General features: G+C 39.8%; 1 protein-coding gene across 1 annotated transcript in view; it reads left to right on the top strand.

Annotated features, from left to right (window-relative positions):
• Positions 1–21,842, top strand: part of LOC310895690 (uncharacterized protein) — a 242,327-nt gene that overhangs the window by 21,626 nt on the left and 198,859 nt on the right. Inside the window, exon 2 of the mRNA XM_083827285.1 lies at positions 12,980–13,027. Within this exon, the coding sequence (XP_083683411.1) occupies positions 12,989–13,027 (39 nt within the window). The 5' untranslated portion in view covers positions 12,980–12,988. The remainder of the gene's footprint in view (positions 1–12,979; positions 13,028–21,842) is intronic.

Below are 21,842 nucleotides of genomic sequence, written 5' to 3'. Positions count from 1 at the left end.
GGGGGCTGCAGCGTGGAGATCTGCTCCGTGTGGGACCCATGGGCTGCAGGGGGACAGCCTGCTCCACCAGGGGCCTCTCCACAGGCCGCAGGGGAACTTCTGCTCCGTGCCTGGAGCACCTCCTGCCCTCCTTCATTGACCTTGGCGTTTGTAGGATTGTTTCTCATTACGTTTTCTCATTCTTCTCTCCCAGCTGCTGTTGCACAGCAGTATTTTCCTTTCTTAAATTTGATCTCACAGAAATGCAACCAGCACCACTGACAGGCTCAGGTTTGGCCAGCAGCAGGCCCCTTTTGGAGTTAACAGGAGCTGGCTCTTATCTGACATGGAGCAGCTGCTGGACTCCTCACAAAAGCCACCCCTGCAGCCCCCACACTATGAAAACCTTGCCACGCAAATCCAATACAGTACTGTTTTTAGAGAAACACAGAGAGACCAGTACTTTTTATATACATATTTTGGGGATATTTAAATAATTAGGCTAACTTTCAATTCCATTGCTAGTTTTGAGAAATATAATAATGAAGCCTTCTCCCTCAAGTACTACAATGGCATTCTCAATTTCCTTTTATTGCTAGTTTCTGTTCTTGGGAATGGTAGCATACAGAATTAATTTCAGTCTTAATGTTCCTGCTTTGTTACTTAGTGAAAATCTTTCTCATCTGCCTGGGTAGGTTTTGTTCCTCAAAATCCTAAGAGACAAGTTTCTTAGAAAAGCATGAAAGTGAGATTTTAATTATATCCTTAAAATTGTACTTGGGTATTAACCCCCTTTTAACTCCTAAAAAATATCATGTTCTTTGAGTCTTTAGGCTACATGAGGCAAATTGCTGCAGTAACATCAAGCTTTGTGAAAAGGTTCAGATTCATTATGCAGAGAATAATTATTAAAGTGCTAGAAGCTACAGATATACTACTTTTTGCAGTTCACTTGATGTTACTGATTCTACAACTACTTCTGGGATGGTGATTTAGTCAATTATTAGAACTGCTAAGAACAACTGGGAGCTGATTTTGGTAAAAGTAGTAAAAAAGCATGCTATACTTATAAAACTTCTCAAGCCTTTTTTTTTTTTTTTAATCTAGTCTCTTTATTGATTAATGTGAATAGTGACAGGGTAATAGAGATGCTGTATAAAAATATTTGCTGTCTTGTTTCAGTAATATAAATGCAATCTAAGGATCAAAGAAAAAGAGATAAAAATTATTCCAAGGCAAAACATCTCTGCCACTCTTTTGAAATGAAGAATCCACTTAGCAAGCAGCTTAGATTTGTATATCATGCTGTCCATTGGACTATCATTAGTAAAATTCATATACCTGATATGAAAAACAAACAAAAACAAAACAACAACAACAAAAAAACCTGCTTGGTTGGGCATGAAGGGCAGTACAACCCTATATAAGGATGCTCTGAAAGGAAGGTGTTGGCTTAGGTGTGTGTGTGCATGCGTGTGGGTGTTATACTGCTGTGGTAAAAACAGTTTAAATTCATATCTTGGATTATACAGAAGACATTCCATTTTGATGACATAAAAACACATTTTGGAAGCCGACGATAAAGCATCACAACTATCAATAGTGTTATCAATTATGATAATCAACTTCTTGTTTTGGTAGGCGATTCCGTATACAGAAATAAGAAAATACTGTCATTAACAAATCTCCATGGTAGAAAGTTTTGTGCAAGGTTTGGTGCATCCACAGACTTATAGCTTGGAAATTGACAGGAATTTGAAAAGGAGAAGATTTGCACAGGTGATCAAGCATTCCAATAGTGGAAAACATTCTGACAAAAATATCACCTAATGGCAAGGGCTGCTAAGCAATGACCAAGGATGAACCTGATTGTTAAATAGGGGATGTGAATCTTTGTGCTCTGGGGCATAAGCTATGTTATGTTGATTGAAGGGGAGAAAAAAATTAAGCAGTTGAGTATCATATGACAGACAGGTATGGAGTTTTTTGCACCTTTCTCTAGAGTGCATATAGATCTGGACTTGATTTCCGCATGGGTCTAGATGGACTACTTATGTGCTGCACACTGAGATTTTCTCTGTCCTTGTGTGGAACCACTTAATGGCATGCATATTTGACTTGTACATCTTCCATTGTAAGCGTAGTTTGGCTGCTTTCCAAATAAGCCTGGATCTGCTACTCATTCTGATTCATCACTGTAGATTTAATCATTTGACATTCTCAGTAAAGAGACTCTTTGGGAGGCAATCAGTGCTTATCTTAAAAGAAGTCGCTACAGGATTCCAGGCTATTATAATTAATTTTGGGGGATTTGATTTTTCCACTCCCCATTAAAATCTCACAACAAAAGTTATTAAAAAAAAAATACACAAACACCACACAAACCAACCCAATCACTCCCCATCAAACCCAAAAACCATCCCCCCAAATGCTAAGAATTTTAAATATTCAGTCCGCATCTTCAAAAAATTCCGATTAAATTTTTTTTTTTAATATTTCTTTCAGCAGGAAGCAGACAGTGTGTTGTACATCTTTACTATATCCTTGATAGGGATATTCTCCATGATATCCTTGTCTGTAAATTGGAGAGATGTGGGTTTTATGAATGGACCACTTAAGGAATTGGCTGGATGGTCACACTCAAAGAATTGTGGTCAACATCTCAATGTCCATGTGGAGATCAGTAACGAGTGGTGTTCCTCAGGGGTCAGTATTGGGACTGGCATTATTTCACAGCTTTGTTGGTGACATGGACAGTGGGATTTAGTGCACCCTCAGCAAGTTTGCAGATGACACCAAGTTGTGTGTTGAGGGCAACATGCTGGAGAGAAGGGATGCCATCAAGAGGGACCTGGACAGGCTTGAGAGGTGGGCCTGTGCAAACCTCATCAGGTTCAAACAAGGCCAAGAGCAAGGTCCTGCACTTGGATTGGGACAATCCTAAGCAGAAATATAGGCTGGGTGGAGAATGGATTGAGAGCAGCCGTGAGGAAAAGGATCTGGGGATGCTGGTAGATGAGAAACTCAACGTGAGCTGTCAATGTGCACTTGCAGCCCAGAAAGCCAACTGTATCCTGGGCTGTATCAAAAGAAGTGTGACCAGCAGGTCAAGGGAGGTGATTCTCCCCCTCTGCTTTGCTCTTGTGAGACACCATCTGGTGTGCTGCATTCAGCCCTGGGGCCTACAACCTAAGAAGGACACGGACCTGTTGGAGCAAGTCCAGAGGTGGGCCATGAGTATGATCGATGGGCTGGAGCACCTGTCCTATTTTGACAGGCTGAGGGAGTTGGGATTGTTCAGCCAGGTTGTTCAGCCTGGGGAGACCTTATTGCAGCCTTTCAGTGTCTAAAGGGGGCCTACAGTAAAGAGGGTAGATTTGGATTAGATATAAGGAAGAAATCTTTACTCAAAGGGTGGTGAGGCACTGGAACAGGTTCCCCAGGGAATTTGTGGATGCCCCCTCCGTGGAGGTGTTCAAGGCCAGGTTGGATGGGGCTTTGAGCAAATAAGGTGTCTCTGCAAGAGGCAGGAGGGTTGGAATTAGGTGATCTTTAAGGTCTCTTGCAATCCAAAACGTTCTATGATTCTATGCTTTACCACAAGTGCATCTTTGACAGCATGGTGACTCGAGTATTATTTGATGGCTAATGTGGAGCTGTCTTTTTAGTTGAATTTATGTTCCTAGTAGCTGTGAACATGTCAATAAGGTGCATCCATACACTTATAAATGTAAAAAGGCCAGACAGGAGGTTTACCATTTGCACAAATTGCTCTGGTTACCACAATGTGTCAAGCATGTGCAAAAGAATAAGTGTCTTTATGCTTTTTGCTTCTGTGTCATATCTTATTATATTTGTGATAAATGTTGGCAGGTTTCCATGGTTAGGGAGCTGTTCATGGCCACTGTCTAGCCAGCTGCTATTTCTATGGATGTTACCATGGGCACTGATGGACGAAAATTCACGTTGAACAGAAAACAGTCATGGAAAAAAGGCAGGAGGCAGAAAAGGAGAGACCGAGGTAATTGTGTTAGGGTTCAGGATGGTCTTGTAACTGAGGAATAGCTGTGGAGCTGTATCATCATATGATACAGAAATATTCAGCATATATGCTGCAACTATGAAGGGTGGTGGGAAATAATAAGGCTCTCATCCTAAGAGCAAACCTATGGCTGTCATCTTATTAATTTAGGAGTTGTGACTCTTAAGCTCAGTGCTAGAGTAAAATAAATGTCATTCTCCCTAGACAATACAGTGTGTGTGTGTCTGTGTGTGTGTTTAATTTGCTCCTTTAGTAAGCATTTTGTCTATATACATAATCATATTTGTGTGCAGTATGGAACATGTCATCTCAGAAACACTGCAACACCCAGGCAGCTTTACTGATGTGAGCAGTTTTCTTCACTGATATGAGGATAGCAAACTTGAATAAAAATATAAAAAAGTAGCATCAAACTCTTTTTGTGTTCTTTTGATCCAGGTTCTGCTGTGCAATGTTGATTCCCTGATACAACTTAGATACCACGTATTTGGGGTACATAAGGTGTAGAAACCTTATGGCCATGGGTCTTGGCCACTCCATTATGCAAAGGTGATCCTCTGCTGGCTGCATATTTTGAGAGGATCCAGGCCACTGACTAGTACTTCTGATGTGCTCATTTTCAAGGGTAGAAGCTCATGGTAGTTCTCATTCCAAACTGCCCCTGTGTTTTTGTAGCCAGCATCTTATGTCTTTCATTCTGCCTTCAGTTTTTCCACTTTTACATTCCTGTCTTCACCATTTCCTGACTCAAAAGCTGATTGCTTTTTTATGACGTGCCAAAGCTACTGTTAGAGTTTCCTTCTTGAGCATCTTTGTTTTGAGTTGAGTTGTTGCGAAGAGCACAAGCTATTCAGAAGAGAACATTGGAAGCACCTCCTAAAGTGAAGCTCTCACTTGAATGTAAGGAAAAGCTAAGAAGAGAGGTACAGGAACTGTCTACTGGGGGGATTTTTAAAAGTACGTGTGTGTGGGAGAGAGGTGGCAGATGACAGTTCTTCATCCTCATGCCTTTTCATTCTTCAGCCACCTTCCTTCTTTTCGCTACTGATCAACCTAAATGGTGTCCTGACTTTTGTCTTCCTTCTGAGCAGCTTATATGTGTGTGAGGAAAGAGACATGTACAGGCTGCTGTTGTCTGTTATGCCTACTAGAGCCATTGTCTCATGTCTTTCAATGAGTGGCAGTTGGCCTACTGCGAAAGGTTTGATGAAAGAGTTTGGGGAAAAATGATTCCCAGTTGTCTAAAATGTAATCCCATAAGTTTCAGGGTTTTTCAAGTTCTTTCTGAATATGTCAAAAGTATTTCCCTAGATTATCAGCCTTTCTCCTTCTCTAGAAAGGGAAACAGAAATGTGAAAGTAACAAAACTAATTGTAGGTCTCTTTGAATCTCAAGAAAAAAAGTATGTATATAGTTTTTACATTTATTAGTATTTCCCATCTTTAAACTAAATCTTTATCGTGCCACACAAACTCATTCCCCCCCCCGCTCTCCTCCCTAAATTATTTTTTTTTTTCCATGAGGTTAGTTCTAGATCTGTTCATTATGTCACTTACCTGATTCTTTGTGGTACTTTGTCTTCTATGAAAATCCCTGTAAGTTGCAATTGCATTTTATAATGATGTTTTACATCCGTCTTACAACTGTGTAACTTCGACAAGCCCCAAGGCAATGGTGAATAAGTTTCAGTAGCTTTAATAATGGTACAACGCTTCTGCTTTAAGAAATATTGTTTTAATCTGAAAGTTTAAGTTTTTAATGTTTCAGAACATTTTCCGCACCTTTCAATGTAGCATCTTTCTGGTTGTTGTTGTTGGTTTTTTTTTTCATCTCTTAAATCTTGATGAGAAGTAGTTGTAACATACTGTCCTTTTATTAAAATTTCTGATAACAGGAAATATTCAGTGTGGACAAGTGCAGTGTTTTCCCGATTAAGTCAATTGAGTCAGTACTACTTTTATTTCCACAGCTTTTTCTTTAATTTATGTTGAGGAACATAACTGGGGAGAAAAAAAAAAAGACTTGTTCTAGCTGTTATCTTTATAGTGGAATCTTACTAGACTGAAGGAGAGCATTACCCACAATATCATTCATGTTTACTTTTCTTGTCTGGGTTTTGCGAGAAATAATAAGATTTAGTGCCCTTTTTCTTATGTTGAATATATAAAAATACTTCTGACAGCCCTTTGGGGAAAGAAAGGCCTGTTTTTCTACATTTCAGTATGAAGGAAATTGGGGAAAGTGAACAACTTTGCCTTTAGAAGTGTGAAATGTCACTGTAAAAAGCTTTATAATCTGTGGTGTAAGATGGAGCAGCTGTTCTCAAGATTATTTTCAGGAGAACTGGAGACTTCTCATGTGAAATGTTTCTTTTGTTTTGCTGTGTTTTACTTTTACCTTTTCTTGCTTTATTGCTTCTTGTTTTCCTGTTAGGTATGTTCATCACCTCTTGTATAACCTTGAGGTCAAGCTGCAGTGCTCATTAATCATAAAAATGTGTAGAAAGAGAAAAGAGCCTAGGCATGTCTGACTGTATGTGTAGGAGTGAAGAAGTGACATTTTTATGATTCCTTTTCAGACCAAGACACTTTTTATATCTGCAGCTCAGGAAGGGCTGGGGGCACTAAATCTTTACCTTCACACTGGGAACCTAGAAGATGGAGGGTGGAGGCTCAGTGCCCCGTGTGTGCAAATTCACTGGGTGTTCACAATCCATCATTCCCTACCACACTTGTTGAATCAGCTTGTTTCTCCTGTGGTAAAGGCTATGGAAAGGGTGTATGACAGGGGCAAGAAAATAAAAGAAATGGAAGGGAGATAAAACACTGTAGCTGAGAGCAAATGAATGTGAAGTAGAAAGAATTAGAGCTTACATTGGTTAGGTCACTTAGGACCACAGCAAAGGGAGGAAAACTCCCCCAGGAGAAGAGAGTCAGGCTACCTGATGTTGTTTAGTTTCTCGTTGGTTCTCTGGACACCTTTCCATTTTTTAAGGAAGTTCAGCAGAACCTCTAAAAGATAGTGACTTTGGGAGACTGACTTCTGTGCACAGGATGAAGGGAAGCATCCAACAGCTGGACGGAAGCTCAGGGTAACTGGCAGTCAAATATGTTACCTGTCTGTGAAGAACATAGGGTGGTTCCCACTGTGGCTGTGAGATCAGGAAAGAGGGTTGATAACAGCAGGTGTCCGCGATACCTTTTTTCCTGAGGGTTGGGTAAGGCAGAGAGTATGCTCATTGCAGATGGGTCCTTTGGATGTGGGACCCTTACAATTCCTCTGTTTTCTCTATGTTTTAGACTACAGAACTAGCTATACCACCTTTTTCACTCTCTAGCCCGTGGAAGCACTCAAAATAGATATTTCACAGTTGATCTGTGGTGTATGAAGCAGCCCCAACCTCTTGGGACTTGAGCCATGGGCATCTGAGAACCCTTCTGCTCAGCCTCACCACTTTTTGCAGTTCAGCTCTTAAGGCTGGATGTAAGTCCTGGTGATTTACAACTTCGTATGGAAAATGATAACAGTAAACATATATTATACTGTAAATTATATCAGTTTTCTAAAGAAGTAGGCTGCATGAGGAGGGGCTGCGCTCTCCTCCAGCTCCCACAAGGGCACTTTCTTCTTTGGCAAGGTGAGGCTCTGCAACTCAGAAGGAATGGATGGACTTGCTAGGATGACTTTGGAGGTGAGAATTTTTATTGTATAAGCATATTTGCTTCATGTACAGCTTACAAAAACCTCTTTTGATAGTAAGGGCCTCTGACATGAGGAAAAAGGAAAATGAAAGAACCTTCTTGAAGGATGTGATGTGAAGCTAATTTAGCTTCTGTTTGGCTGGCCACAGTGAGTGAGTGAGGTGTGCCATACCCCTGGTGTCTCTCTCCCCACTTACCCAGGTCCATAGCACTTCTGTAATGTCCCTCCCTGTCACATGTGGGAATAGTGGGAACCTGTGTTTCACCCTGGTTGCTGCATGTTGGGCAGTGCCCCACAAAGCAGTTGTCCAGTCTGTACAGAGGTTCTAATTCCTGATTTCTCTACCCATGCAAAATTGCTTTGAAAACTATGCTTCTAGAACTTAACCCAGGCCACAACTGCTTTGAAGTGTTTTTTTTTTCTTTTTTTTTTTTGCTTATTTGTTTCCTTTTTAATTTTTCATTTAATTACTTATTTAAATGAGGCTTAAAATGTAACAAGAAGAGGTAGGACTCACCCAAGAAGTAGTTTCTAGAACTGTCTCATTAGGGGCTTTAATTTTTTATATGTTTTTTCCTAGTTTGTTGCTATGAAGAACAAACATGTTGGAATGTTATTGAATCTTTGCTTTGTATCTGGTCAATGAAATGACTTTTGGTGTTGTAATTGCGGTAATAGTTGATTAGAGATCTATATTATGTGTGATTCCTCTTTTTCCTGTTTGGATTTATGATGGCCATAGTAGTTTTGGCCATCAATGAAATGTGGTCTGCCTCTGGGTCTATGTTTTCATCACATTCAACGGAGTGAACTGTACCTATAAAAGTTGCCATCTGTGTCTCTAGAAGGGGTGGTAAATTTGTAGAGATTTCCTCTCAGTAGTGGAAATATAAGCAAACACACTCTTTTTTTCTTTAACTGAATCTGTAAGAGTGGTGCCATATGTTGCCCATTTTCTGGGTTAATTAGAGCATAACGGTGTCTCCTGGCTAATGAGGCAAACACTCTCCCTTAGGTTCATATGTGGAAAGGTTTCCATCTGGACATTTTTTTTTTTGTTACACAGCAGCAATAGTAGTTGCTGTATGCGACCAGTACAAGAAGCTGCATTAAGATCAACAATTATGCAGGGTATACATATATATATATATATATATATATATATAACAGACCTAATTGAGCATTGGAAGCTTTATAAACCCAAAACCACTTAGTTGGTGGTGCATTACTGTTACTGGAATGAGATTTTTTCATGGATCTTCATGTGGATCTGTAGTTTTTGTGTCTAGGATATTCCAAACACAGATGCTCCTCACAACTATCCTGATGTATAGAGACAGATTTAAGACATCTTGAATTCAGCAAGTGAGGTAAAAATTTGCAGAATTACTCACTTCCTTTCCTACCTGCTTCTCAAGTACTCTTAAGCTCCTTGGGAAGGGGTCCTTTCTTCTCACTTCATAGTCTGAGGTCAACTGCAGTGACCAGAGCTGGCATCTAAATTGTGATTGATTAGTACAGTCCGGTTTGCAAAGGCCACACCACAGAAACTCTGCCTCATATCGCAGTTAAGGGAGGCAGTGAGATGTGTTGCATTCTTACTGGGAGGGCCTGTGGTTTTTCTTTATCTTTTGTTTATTACCTCCCAGCCCCTCCTTCAGTTCTGCCCAGGACAATAGTTTTGGGAAAATCATTTTGCTTTCCTTTGCCATTAAATCATCAATATTTTCTTTGTAAGAGGTCTTAGTAAAATATTTTGCTTGTGCCTGTATTGTTCTACTTGTGGCCACACTTTCTGTGCTGTGGGCCAGAAGTGCTAATAGCTTCCAATCCCACAACATACTGTTTTGTGAGAATCATCTGTACTACTGTTAATAATTTCTACATCTCAGGATGTGTTTTACCAACTTCCTGGCCCTTCTAGTGCAAAGCATGCCTAGAGCTATGAAGACATGTAACTTGAAAAACAGAATATAAATACTGAAGGATTTATTTTTTGAGGCAGGTTTCCAATACACCATTATTTATTTTGATTAGTTTGCATTATTATGTACTCTCTGTAGCATGCCTCTGTCCTACTCCTGGCACAGTATATGCCCAAGAAAAGTATGTCAAAGTTTACCCATTGAAGCAAAGGTTTTGGAGCCCTCATAGAAGAGGACTCACAGCTCTGTGGAAAACAGAAATGCAGGAGTGCCTGCAGAGTTAACAAATGTTGGCAAACAAGGAAACACAGTCTGCAAACCCAGTTTGTGGTGCCATGAGCCTGGCCTAAAAATTAATGACCACAGTGAATGCAACCCCCTCAGCGAACAAGTATGGTGGCCATGGTTCTCGGGCTGTGTCTGCACAGTGCTGTGAGGTATGGTCACCTTGGGAAGGTCACTCTGCCTGAGCATGGTGTGCTGCTGTGGCTGCGCTGTCCCGAGTAAGCTTCATACGTGAGTTGTCTAAGCGTTAGGTGACTGCTTGAGTTTTGATAATGGAAGATGAATATTATCTCTCTGCATGTGCAAAACTTAGCTTAGTGCCAAATAACTGCACTTACAGGCTCTTGGTTATCAGCCTCCTCCTGCGACTTTAGACCAGCCTTAATCTTGCTGATTTAACTCTGTATTTTGTTCAATGCAGGTAGTTTTCCTGGCTTCATGGTCTACTTGTATGCATTATCGCTGTCAGATCAAGGGATCTGTGGCACTAGCAGGCTTCTTGTGCCTTTTGAGGTGCTGGTTGGCTCAAATGCATCAAACAAAAATATGGTTGGAGGGGGAATCTGTATCCCCTTCTGCCACGAGAAATAGAAGGCAGCTTCCAAAGAGGTCTTGTCCTTCCCCGCACCCCTCAGTCACAATGAGCAGAAGACTCATAAACTAGTGAAAAATACAGTTAATTGGGGAGATTTATAGGCTTGTTAGTGGGAATTTTTCTTAATTTAAAATGTCATTGTATTCCCTGAAGGGAGACATTACTTCTTGTTGAAGCCTTAATTGGAGTGGGCTAATTTTCAATGCTGGGACTACTAATAAAACAATCCTTCAGTCTTGACCATGAAGAGAGCCATTTAGATTTCACAAGCTGTAAAAGTGTCAGGAACACTGTTTTTTAGCTTTTTCTCCTGAGGCCAAAGAGGAGACTGAAAAGTGAACAGCAGCAATGGGAAGGTAGTTTTTTCCAGTGTTTTGCCTAAAGCCAACTTGGATTTTTTTTTTCCATTCACTTAAACAGTAATGATAACATTTTCATACTGAAATTGCTTCAAATCTGTATACAGTGATAGATTGCAATGTTAATGACCACACACTGCATAAAACTGAGATCTTTCTAGAAATGAAATTGTGTGCTTGTATGCAGAATAATCACTAGAGTTATTAATTTTCCTTATTTTGAAATATCACCTAGTGCCAATGTTTGCAACTAGGCAATGCCAATGGAAGTGCTCTATATGTGATTTTAATTTCCTGTATCCTTTTGGATGGTATAACAGAATCTTCTCCAATATTTCTTTTAATGAGCTCACCAAATCCCTTCCCCTATTTTATATGTTTCCTTGTTCCTATTTATTGTATTAGGAAAGAGCAACATTTTCCATGCATAAAGAGATGTAGGATTCTGGAGTAGCCTCTAAGATAAAGGCATGGCTGGAACAGAAAAAAGGAATAATTATTCTCTGTTATGTAGAGATTTGTACCTGTAGACATGATGTAAAAATATCTCAAGTCCTCCTGATGCTTTATAATGGGATAATGCATAAGAAGTACTTAGGCAGCCAGCAAAGATGTTGCACAGAGCAGCCCTCCTGACAGAAAATATTAGGCTATTCTACAATGTTTGCTCTTGAGTGGTGGGACTCTTGCTGGTGAAGAGCTTCCTGGTGGCCATGTTCAGGTTCTGTAGGCTCCAGACACCAGTAGAGGTTAAAACAGCTCACCAGGGTTCCCAGTATTAGGAAAATGGGAACCTAGAAGCAATCCCTCCTAATGTATTGATGAGGGGAGAACAGCAGATGTTGCCTACGTGGACTTCATTAAGGTCTTTTATATTGTCCTCCAGAAGATCCTCATTGAGAAGCTGTTGATGTGGGGTTGGATGAGTAGGCAGTGAAGTGTATCAAAAGCTGACTGAATGGATGGACCAAGATTGTGCTGATCAGTGGTGCAAAGTCTACTTGGAGGCCAGTAAGGAACAGATTACTCCAGGGGTCAATAGTGGGTCGAGTTCTGCGTCTTTGTTAATGATCTGGGTGATGGGGTAGGGTACACCTTCAGCAAGTTTGCAGATGACACAAAGCTGGGGGGGAGTGGTTGATACATTAGAAAGTCATGCTGCCATCTAGAAGGACCTTGGCAGACTGGAGAAATGGACTGAAAAAAACCTTGTGAAATTCAGCAAGGGGAAGTGCAAAGTTCTGCACTTGAGGATGAACAACTTCAGGCACCAGTACATGCTGGAGACCCGCTGTCTGGAAGGCAGTTTTGCAGAAAAACAACTAGCAGTCCTGGTGGACACTAAATTGAACTTGAGTCGGTAATTTGCCCTTTCCATGAGGAAGTCTGCAAGGGTATCATGGGCTGCATTAGGTAAAGAATTGAGAGTAGGACAAGAGAGATGATCCTTCCTCTCTACTCAGCATTGGTGAAACCACACCTGGAGAACTGTGTCCAGGTCTCAGCCCCCCAGCACAAGAGAGACATGGGCATACTGGAAAGAGACCAAAGTAGGGCCACCAAGATGATCAAGGGACTGGACCTCTCCTATGAGGAGAAGCTGAGAGAATTGGGATTGTTCAACCTGGAAAAGAGAAGGCTCAGAGTATCTTATCAATGTCTATAAATACTTGAAGGGAAGGTGCAAAGAGGACAGAGCCATGTTCTTGTCAGTGGTGCCTAGTGCCAGGACAAGAAGCAATGGGCACAAACTGAAACACACATTCCATCTGAACATTGGGAAACACTTCTTTGCCGTGTGGATAAATGAGCACTGACGCACGTTGCCCAGAGAGGTTGTGGAGTCTCCATCCTTGGAGATCTTCAAAAGCCATCTGGACACTGTTCTGGGCAACGTGCTCTAGGTGTCCCTGCTTTAGCAGGGGGTTGGACTAGATGAACTCCAGAGGTCCCTTCCAACCTCAACCATTCTGTGATATCACCAGATGTGCAGCCTTGTGAGTCTGGTCCCTCAAATGATATACAAGAACACATAGATTCCAAAGAACACTGCTAATGACAATCCTCACATTTGTTCTTTTTTTTTTTTCAGGAGGTGGTTATGTACATTCAGATGGCCTTGGGAAAAACAGATGGTCAGGTAGGTTCCACTTAGGTGGAATGTCTTCTTCCCCCTCTTTCAACCTTTTTGTTGTTTAACTACTATTTTTTTTTTTTCCAGAAAAACTCTATTTATTTATTTATTTATTTTTAGCACCTTATGAGCTCTGTCACTGAATTGCCGCTATAAATGGCTCTTTCATGAGAATGAGAAGCCATAGGGAATTGTGTTTCACTTTCCTTCCAGTGGAAATGAATTCTTGTTAATTGGCTAGGACTTCCTAATATGTGCACTAACCCCCCTATCTGGCACAGAAGGGCAGTACTGTCTATAATTACTGCTATGTAATACTAATTAAGTAGTAAGACATGACTTTAGAAACCTCTGTGTGCACAAGAATGTCAGGTGGTGTAAGATTTTTAGTCAAGTGTAGTAGGCCAAAAAATTCACTTCCTCAGCCTTCCTGTAACTGGAAGTGCCAGGCAGGGCTAAACATGCTCCAGTCCTGCCAGCAGCCACATGCCCAGACTGGGGGGCCACAGGGCCATGGGAACTGGGGTGGGCAAGGGACCATGAGGGATGCAAGGAAGATCTTGGTTGGGAGCAGGGCGGGGGGTGGTGGTGGTGTGAGATTTCCATGGTAACGGGGTGTCTGAACATGGGTCATCTGTGACTACAGTGCAGAAACAGCTCCTCAAGCCTTCTGTAAATAAATTTGTCTAGAGCTTGATCCTTTGCTCTGGTATAGGTTCAGACTTGTGTGGTTGCTTTTGATATATATGACTCATGCTGTGAACATACAGCTTGTGGAAAAGGACAAAATATTTCACAGTTCCTTGATACTTTCCTATATTTTAGGAAATAGGTCTTTTTTCTTTTTTTTTTCTTTTCTTTTTAAATGAGCTGAAGTAATCTGACATAATGTATACAAAGGACTCTATCATAAAACAGTTACATGCTATAAAAGCTTAGAAGTCATGTCAGGATTTTGCATCAGATATGACCTGAACAGCTTTAATATGACCTTTTGTAATAGACAGGAATATTTAGGATTCCCCAAATAACAAATGTGTTCTATACAAACACAGGTTCCTGAAAGTATAATAATTTATAATATCTAGGTTTGGTTTATGAGGTCTGCCATGGGAGTTATGAAAAATCTTCCATAAGTTAGAGTTTATGAAAGCAAAGGTGGAAGCATCTTAAATGTGTTTAACATAGAAATTTTAAATTCTGGAGAGCATTCTCAAAATCAAATGCTATTTTGCATTATGTGTGATGCTTTTAAAAGTCCCAGATCCACTGCTTTGGAATTAGAAGGTCTCTTTTTGTGTGAGCTAATTTATGTTTGGAAATAAAACTTGGACAATCACTACAAAGTGATGCTGACAGTCAAGCCAGTTGGTGTGCATAAAACTAGATATCTGACCAAAAAAAAAAATATATATATAAAATAAAATCAGAGGGAAGAAAATGAAAAAATCCTATCTAGTTCTTTTTTTTCTCTTCTAAGACTTTGGTAGCTGTTAACTAACTTGTGGTGCCATTCTTTTCATGTCAAACAATTTTATTTGCTAAGCTTTTAAGTGTCCTAAATAGTATGTATTAGCCTCATCCCTTTGGTTTCCCCAGAAACTGAGGCAATCAATTCAATGACAGTTTTGATGCCAGGGAAAAGCAGCAGCTTCTACAGTTATGGACAGAAGTACAAAAAAGAGGTATCCTGAAATCTGTTTGCAGAGCAGCTTTCTTTCTTTCTCTGGTCCATTCTGTTTTATTATGTCCAAGACAAATGATTAAGCACAAATCTCTTCATACTGTGCTGTGCTTGTGCATCAGTGATCCTTAATGCTGACTCTGAAGGATCCTTAGATCCACTTACCCTAGCTGTGAGGAGCTTGATATTTGAGCTTTAGAACCAGGGCCCTTTCATAATATTCATATTCTGGATTGTGTGTATGTGCATGTAAACAGATATATGAATTACATGAACAAGTTTAGTCCAGAGCAATAACTAGGAACTGACATCATCAAGGTCATGCTTGATTTGTTCAGTGGGCAGAGAAAAGGCACCTGTTTGCTACTTCTTAAATTCTTTTCCAATACAAAGGGATAATGTGCATTTTGAGTTTTCTGTCACTCACAGCTTCCTGAAGAAGGAATTTAGGAAGCCAATAGAAATGGTTAATGTCCATAAGTCATCCTGCAGTCTCTGAAGGAAGATGATTTGGCTAGGAAATGTATTTCTTTCACATGTTTCTTATAAATATATATATATATATATTTTTTTTTTTTTTCAGGGGCTTCTTTAGAGTCCTACTGAAGCTTCAGGTCAACTTCATAAGTCCATTTCTGCCTGCAGATAGGCTTACTTCTCTTAATTTGCACAGTATTGTCAGTACCAAAATACTATCAAGGAGGGTAGTAGTGGTATGGGGGTGAGTTATTTGTAAAGCGTTAAGTTCTTTACAGGAAAATGCCTACTCCCTTCACATATATATAAATATATGTTAATGTGACAACTAGATGCACTTTGCAGCAATCACCTTATATGCTGTATTTTTTTCACTCGTGAAAACATGACTGTGTCAAACACTGTCACTGAAGCATAGTTGGAACAGCTGTTTTGAAGCTCATGTTCCTTTAGATCCTTGAAAAAAAATAAATCAAAGGCCTTATCTCAAGCCTCTTGAAGTGAGTGCAGAAAGTCCCTCAGGTTCCTGTGGGCACTGACCCAGGGAACATAAAAAGTCAGAAAACTATAAATACAATGTATGCTTTACTTAGTTGTGGAGACCGAAGTTGCAGAACTCAAACAGTGTCTGTATTAGCTCTACCAGTCTCTAAGCCTGTGAGCATTGCAACCATGAATAAGATTTCTTGCAGGCTTCTGAGTTCAGCATTGGAAAAAATTGGGTTGACAAGTCAGGCTTGCTCATTGTCATGAGTGCTGGTTATAGTATTTACTCCTCTGAAATAACAGAAGACTGAATGAATCACAGGCTTTTTTGGGACTCTGCCTTCCCCTGGATGCTTCATGATTCAGTTTCTATATTTGCCATGAAGGAGTTGTGAAAGAAGCTCAGACTGATGACCAAGAACCTTTATATTGCAATGTAACTGAGGTCTGGAGCTTATTTCAAATGTGTCATACAGATACCCTAGCTGCCAGTACAATTTGATGGGGGCTCCTAATAAATAGCTAGGCATGAGTTAAAATGGATCTTGACCTTCAGTGCAATCCATATGCTCACCTTTTAATTGTCAACACAAAAAGAGGGTGAAAATGGGAGCAGCATAACAGCAAATGACTCATTATTTGACCAGCTGACATGAGGTTGTGTGTATACCTTTAAGATAAAGACTGCAGAAATATAACTTGCAAACAAAATCATCGTGATCTATTGTTTTCCGTGCTATTAAAGATGAATCAAGCAATCACAATACTTATGGCTTTTGATAATATTAAGGACAAACCACCACATTATGGGTTTTCTGTTACTTTTGGATACCTAGTGACCAGTGGATCCAAGCAATAATGAAATTAAAGGACCTTTATAGCAAGATAGCTGAGACTTTCAGAAATGGCTACGTGAACAGGCATGACAAGTTCAGGTATGATAGTCCCACCTCTAAAATGCTTTTGGAAAATGAGGGAAATGTTCTGTTTGAGAATTTTATGTGAACTCTCTTCCATTTTCATTATTAACGCTTAAAATTTTCTTCATTGTAGTAGCTGTGTATAATCTTTAATTTCATTTCACCTTGTAAATGTTATATAAGTGATGGCTATGTAAAATTAAGACGTATGCATCAAATTGGTGATATCAAGTGATTTTTATTTTCCCCATTTTCAAGTGGGGAAAGAAAGAAAATTTCCCCCACAAGAAAATGAAGATAGAATAGTCTTATTAGACTACTGAAGTGATATCAAGTGTGCAAGGAGCAGAAGAATTGGGGGAACATTAGCTAATCTCACATGTGAAGTCTTCACCTCATCAATTAATCTGCGAGAGTAGTTATATTTGCTTTAGATAGAGTGCTGCGTGAAAACATCATATTTCTGAGGAATACCTACAGCATCAAGAGATGTAACTGGACTCTCAGAAAGAGATCTGTTGATACAAGGTTTGATGTCTTGTTCCACTCTGCTAACCTTCGCAAGCTTCTTCCCCCCAATCCCTCCGGAACGATGTTAAATCTCAAACACAGTGTGGCACTCCCTGTTGCAACCACCTCACTATAGATTGTGTTAACACAACATCATCCTAAGTGCTCTGAGCAGTCATCTTTATCATGAGAGGCTCTGTTAACTACCCTGTGAAATGAGCTTGTTGGAAGCAAACAGTCTGGAACAGGGAAAGAGTGAGCTGCCTACCGCTGGTCCTCCTTTGACAATGCATTCAGATTGCATTCTAGTCTGGCAAGAAATATACAGTTTGTTTGTCTAAAAGCATTCACAGCCACCATTTTTAACAAAGAGCTGTTTTGGGAAAGAGATGCCATTAGCAGAGCAATGATCCTGCAAACAGTTCTCTTGTAAGGCAACTCCTGTGCTGGTCTCTAAAACATTAAAAAAAAAAAAAGGGGGGGGGGGGGAAGAGGGGAGCAGCATCAGAAGAAAAAAACTTTTTTTTTTTAGGAAGTTAGTACCTAAAAAAAAATGGAGCTACTGTATTTCTATTGAGAACAGCCTTAAATGTGCTCTGCTAGTGGGTGAATAAGCTGTCCCCAGCTACCCATGGATAAATTTTGGGGGTAAGGTGTTACTCTGGGGGTAAGGTGTTTATTCAGGCACTGGTCTTTTGCCAGCAGCTGAAGTACCACAACCCACTCCAAGGGGGCACATCTGGAGCCAAGCAGAGGATGAGTGCTGGCAGGACTAACTTTGCTGGAATTTAACCTTCTTCATTTGAATAATTTTTTACACTCAGTAAGCATTCACCTCTCTCACTTGCAGGAGCGGTGGATTGGCTAGAGTTGTGAAATGGTTGAAATCTGCCTTTTTTATTGTCTTTGCAATTTGTCACTTGGGGCTACCCTCTGTGTTCTGGGTAATCACTCTAAAAGTACTGGTGAAGGTTCATCTAGCTGTGTCCTCACAGCTCTGATAGTTTGTTTGTTGCTGTTTAAGAGATAGGTTAGTAGAGTTGGCAGTTGCGAAACATCTTCTTAATGCTACAACAGAAAAGGTAAAATTGGATGATTGCCCATATACTGCAGACTAAGTAGTCTAAAGAAAAAGCGTGATATTAGAAATTTTTTAGCCTTGAAACCTGCATACCGAATCATAGAATGGTTTGGGTTGGAAGGGACCATAAAGATCTGTCCGGTTCCAACCTCCTCTGCCATGGGCAGGGACACCTCCCACCAGACCAGGTTGCCCAAAGCCCCATCCAGCCTGACCTTGAACACTTCCAGGGATGGGGCATTCACAACTTCTCTGGGCAATCTGTTCCAGTGCCTCAACACCCTCCAAATAAATAATTTCTTCCTAATATCTAGTCTAGATTTATCCTCTTTCAGTTTAAAGCCATTACCCCTTGTCCTGTCACTCCACTCCCTGACAAAGAGTTCCTCCCCAGCTTTTCTGTAGGCCCCCTTTAGGCACTGGAAGGTGGCAATAAGGTCTACCTGGAGCCTTCTCTTCTCCAGGCTGAACAATCCCACCTCCCTCAGCCTGTCTTTGTAGGTGCTCCACCCCTCTGATAATCCTTGTGGCTCTCCTCTGGACTTGTTCTAATATTTCCACGTCCTTCTTGTGTTGGGGGCCCCAGAGCTGAACACAGCACTCCAGGTGGGGTATCACGAGCAGAGTGGAGGGGGAGAATCTAATATGGCACATAAAAACTGAGCAGGGAAACTTTCCTTATAAAATATTTGCCAAAAAATATGAAATTGATGGAACATTTAAGTTGCTAATCCACTAATTAGTCATTGCAATGTTCAAATTTGGTTTCGGAACCCATGTTTTTTTTTTATGGTGAGTGGTAAATTTAGCATTCAGCTTATCAGTTCCTTTTTTCATTCACCTTCAACATAGTGAAATAACATTGCCCTCTCACAGGTTGTTTGAAGTTATGAAACAGCTAAAAGATCCATTTTCCAGAGCAGGTATTTTTAATTTTGGATCACTAATTACTGCAGTACGTAATATGCTGATGCGAAAGCATCAAACCATAGAAGCCATTATTTATTTATTTATTTATTTTGAGTTTAACAGAGCTATAACCTACAACTTCCACAGGAATTTTTGCTCCCTTTCTAGAATAGGATTTCAAAAAAGATGGGTACTGACCTTTAGAAACAATCTTGGTAGTGATTAAAGAAGCACATTTCTGGGGGGTTGTCTGGGGAAGCTGTCTTACTCTTGGTCTTAGATCAAGGAAGACCACTGTAAGTTTGATGTTGCTACTGTACAGACAGCCTGAGAACACAGTGCTCCTGCTCAGACTGTGTCTGTGTTCATTCATGCTTGTGAACATCAGAGATATAGTTTGCAGAGTAACTTCTGAATGAAAAGAGGTATTTTCCAACACAGCTTCCTAACAGTCCTTTCTGAAATAAGTAGAATGGATGATGTGTGTGAGTGAGACACGGTGTGTTTTAGATGTATTGATGATGGTTTTTTACCTTTGTTTTCTATTACGAAGTATCATCAGTATTAAAATAATTTGTCCAGAAACACATGACAAATACCTAGAACACTGTTTAATCTCCCCACCCTCCCCAGGAATCCTGTATTTGTTGTGGTTGTAAAGACTGATGATTGGACAGGCTGATTAACATAAATGTTTTTGGATTAGTGGGAAGAAACTTGCTTATCGATGGTTCTTGAGTAGCTTTTCCTGCAGAAGCCAAGATGTTTCTACTTGGAAACATTTTGTGAGGGTAATACACATTTATACAAGCAAGAATTGTTAGATACTCCTCAGCAATTGCCTTTCATAGTGTTTAATTCATTCTCTAACCTCAAGTCAATATAAAAGCATTTCTCAAGAGCATTAAACCTTGTAAGCAATTGCATAAATGCATCATTTGAATAATGACATCTGCTATTTGTTTATGCATGACTGTACATCTGTAGCAATCGAAAGACAAAGGTGTCTCCTGAGGTTATCTGACAGTGCACTGCAATGAGCATGTACAAACATGATGAATTGATTGTGCATTTCCAGTTCGTACCAGATCCAATGCCAGAGTATGAAGAATGAAGGCTTTTTTTTTTTTTTTTTTTTTTTTCCGGTCAGTACAGAATCAGATTGTTTTTGTAACAGTTGTTGGAGATCCTAGAGATTATTCTGTTAGCTTTTAGCATTCTCTTACAGACAACTTTACTAGGTTTTATAGAAATGGTACAAAATTCATCCAAAAAGCTCTGATTCCAATGTGCCACAAGTTTGAGTTACAAATGACTTCCACATAGTTCTTATATGTAGTATGTCTGTTTGTGCATTTTATATCAAATTTATAGCCAGGAAAGCAACACAAGGAAGAATACAAAACAGTATCTACTATAGGGAATGGCACTCTCTTGATTCAGAGAGTGACCAAACTATCATGTTGGACAAAATGGTGTATGTCAATGAGAATCTTTCTCCACATCAAAGTTAAGTATAATAGGACTGATCTCTTTGGTTAAGTACTTTAATATCTACTCATGAAAGAAATGAGGTAATGCATAAGCTGCTATAAAATTTTGGAGTGAAATCATGACTCAAAATATAGGTGTTTCATTTACCTCATAGATACTTTCTGAATACCTATGTTCTGTTGAGGCATAACCTTCTTTAAAGGAATAGGTGTGATAAATCATTAACTACAAAAATAAATTTTACTGTTCTGAACTTATTTTTCCATTAGTTCAAGCACCTAGTAAACACACAAAATGTATTCATGAACAAATGAGTTCTTGGAAATTTTCATGTTGCATCCAAGAGGCTTGTACTTTATTTCAGAAAGGGCCTGCAAATTGCATCTCCCCAGGCTAAAAAGAAATGAGACCTTTTATGACTTTTTCTGTGATGCAAAAAATGTTGTTAAATCTTCTTAAAGAACATTTTTACTCAATTTCAGAATAAACAGATCTTGATCTGTCAGTATGGTGTAGTTTTTCTAAAAGCATAGGAGGATTGAAATAGAACGATTTTGTCCCAGCACACTGAAATTGGAATTCAAAGTATTATGTACTCACAAATGAGTGCTATGAAAAGAGTCATCGTGTTCTCATCAGAAGTCTTGGCTGACCTAAGCCCTTATTTCTTTACAGGTGGTAGGAATGCAGTCCACTCTTAATGTTCATCCTGTGGATTGTTGTTGTGTCTGCCATGTAACCCAGAAATAGGTGAAATCATGTGCAGCTGAATAGCTTTTTAAAGAGCACAGCTGCACAGGAATGTAGGTAGACTATCTGGGAGTAAAGAATCTTGTCTCTTAGGGCTATTAGGGGAAAAAAATCAGATGGAACATTTTTATAATAAGCCTTTCATCAGGGCTTTTATAAAGCCATAGTAAACAAGTTAAGTGTGACATATAAAATCACAGCTGATGTCAGATTGTTTGTATAGGATCCCCTAACAAATGCAAACCTCAAATGCCTGTGGATGCTTTAAAAACTGACAAATCCTCCTGAAAGTGTTGCTGCTATGTAGAGTTACCTTCTCTCTACAGTAATATTTAAACCCATTGCACTTAAGTAGTGAGGCAAATAGAGACATCCAAGTAGATTTTTTAATTGCCTGGATAGGATGTATGATATTAAGAATTCAGATATTCAAAGGAAGAGCAGTACTTGGTGGGAGTGACACTGCCTGTGGGATAGGTAGCAAAATAGAAATCTGCTGTGGATATATAT

This window comes from Anser anser (assembly GCF_964211835.1).
Source record: "Anser anser genome assembly, chromosome: 2".
NCBI lineage: Eukaryota > Metazoa > Chordata > Aves > Anseriformes > Anatidae > Anser > Anser anser.
Note: the sequence above shows the minus strand (reverse complement) of the source record. Positions and strands in the feature narration are given on the sequence as shown.